At 65.0% G+C, this 623-nt stretch overlaps 1 protein-coding gene across 1 annotated transcript in view; it reads left to right on the top strand.

Annotated features, from left to right (window-relative positions):
• Positions 1 to 623, top strand: part of LOC104514037 (discoidin domain-containing receptor 2-like) — a gene marked incomplete at its 5' end in the record, with an annotated part of 8,128 nt that overhangs the window by 2,608 nt on the left and 4,897 nt on the right. The window contains 2 exon segments of the mRNA XM_010157573.1: positions 70 to 181; positions 559 to 621. Coding sequence (XP_010155875.1) covers positions 70 to 181; positions 559 to 621 — 175 coding nt within the window.

Raw genomic sequence — 623 nt, 5'->3', positions numbered from 1 at the left:
TGGGGGGCCGTCTGACCCACACAGGTCCCGTTGGAGGGCTGGCAGCCCCCTCTGCTCACCCTCCGCTCCCCGCAGACGGGCTGGTGTCCTACAACGCTCCGGCCGGGCAGCAGCTCGTCCTTCCTGGGGGCACCGTCATCTACCTGAACGACTCGGTGTACGACGGGGCGTTCGGGTACAGGTGAGGATGGGGAGGGGGCTTGTGCACCTCGTGGGTGTCGTGCCGGGTGGGAGGGGATGGGGGTGTTCCTGCCCTGTTTGCAGGCTGATGTGCTCATCCTCAGCACAGCAAATACTTGGGCTGTCCCTGAAGCGGGGGACACAGCCAGCTTTGCGTGGCTGAGCATGGTGACGGGGACAGCGTGATCGGGGCTGCACTCCCAGCCCTTCTTTTGGATTTACACGGACTGGACCTGACAGTCAGCATCCCGCAGCCTTTTTCCAGAGAGAACCCTCCCAAATGTCCCAAGGGATGCAAGGACCTGCTGGGGGAAGGGGGGTGCCAGGTGTGCGGGGTTGGTGAGAGTCACGCTCCCTTTCCCCCCTCACACGGGGCAGCATGACGGAGGGCCTGGGCCAGCTGACAGACGGGGTGTCGGGGCTGGACGACTTCACGCAGACCC

The sequence above is a fragment of the Eurypyga helias genome, unplaced genomic scaffold, assembly GCF_000690775.1.
Source record: "Eurypyga helias isolate BGI_N326 unplaced genomic scaffold, ASM69077v1 scaffold19958, whole genome shotgun sequence".
NCBI classification, from domain to species: Eukaryota; Metazoa; Chordata; class Aves; order Eurypygiformes; family Eurypygidae; genus Eurypyga; species Eurypyga helias.
This window is presented reverse-complemented; position numbering and strand designations above follow the sequence as displayed.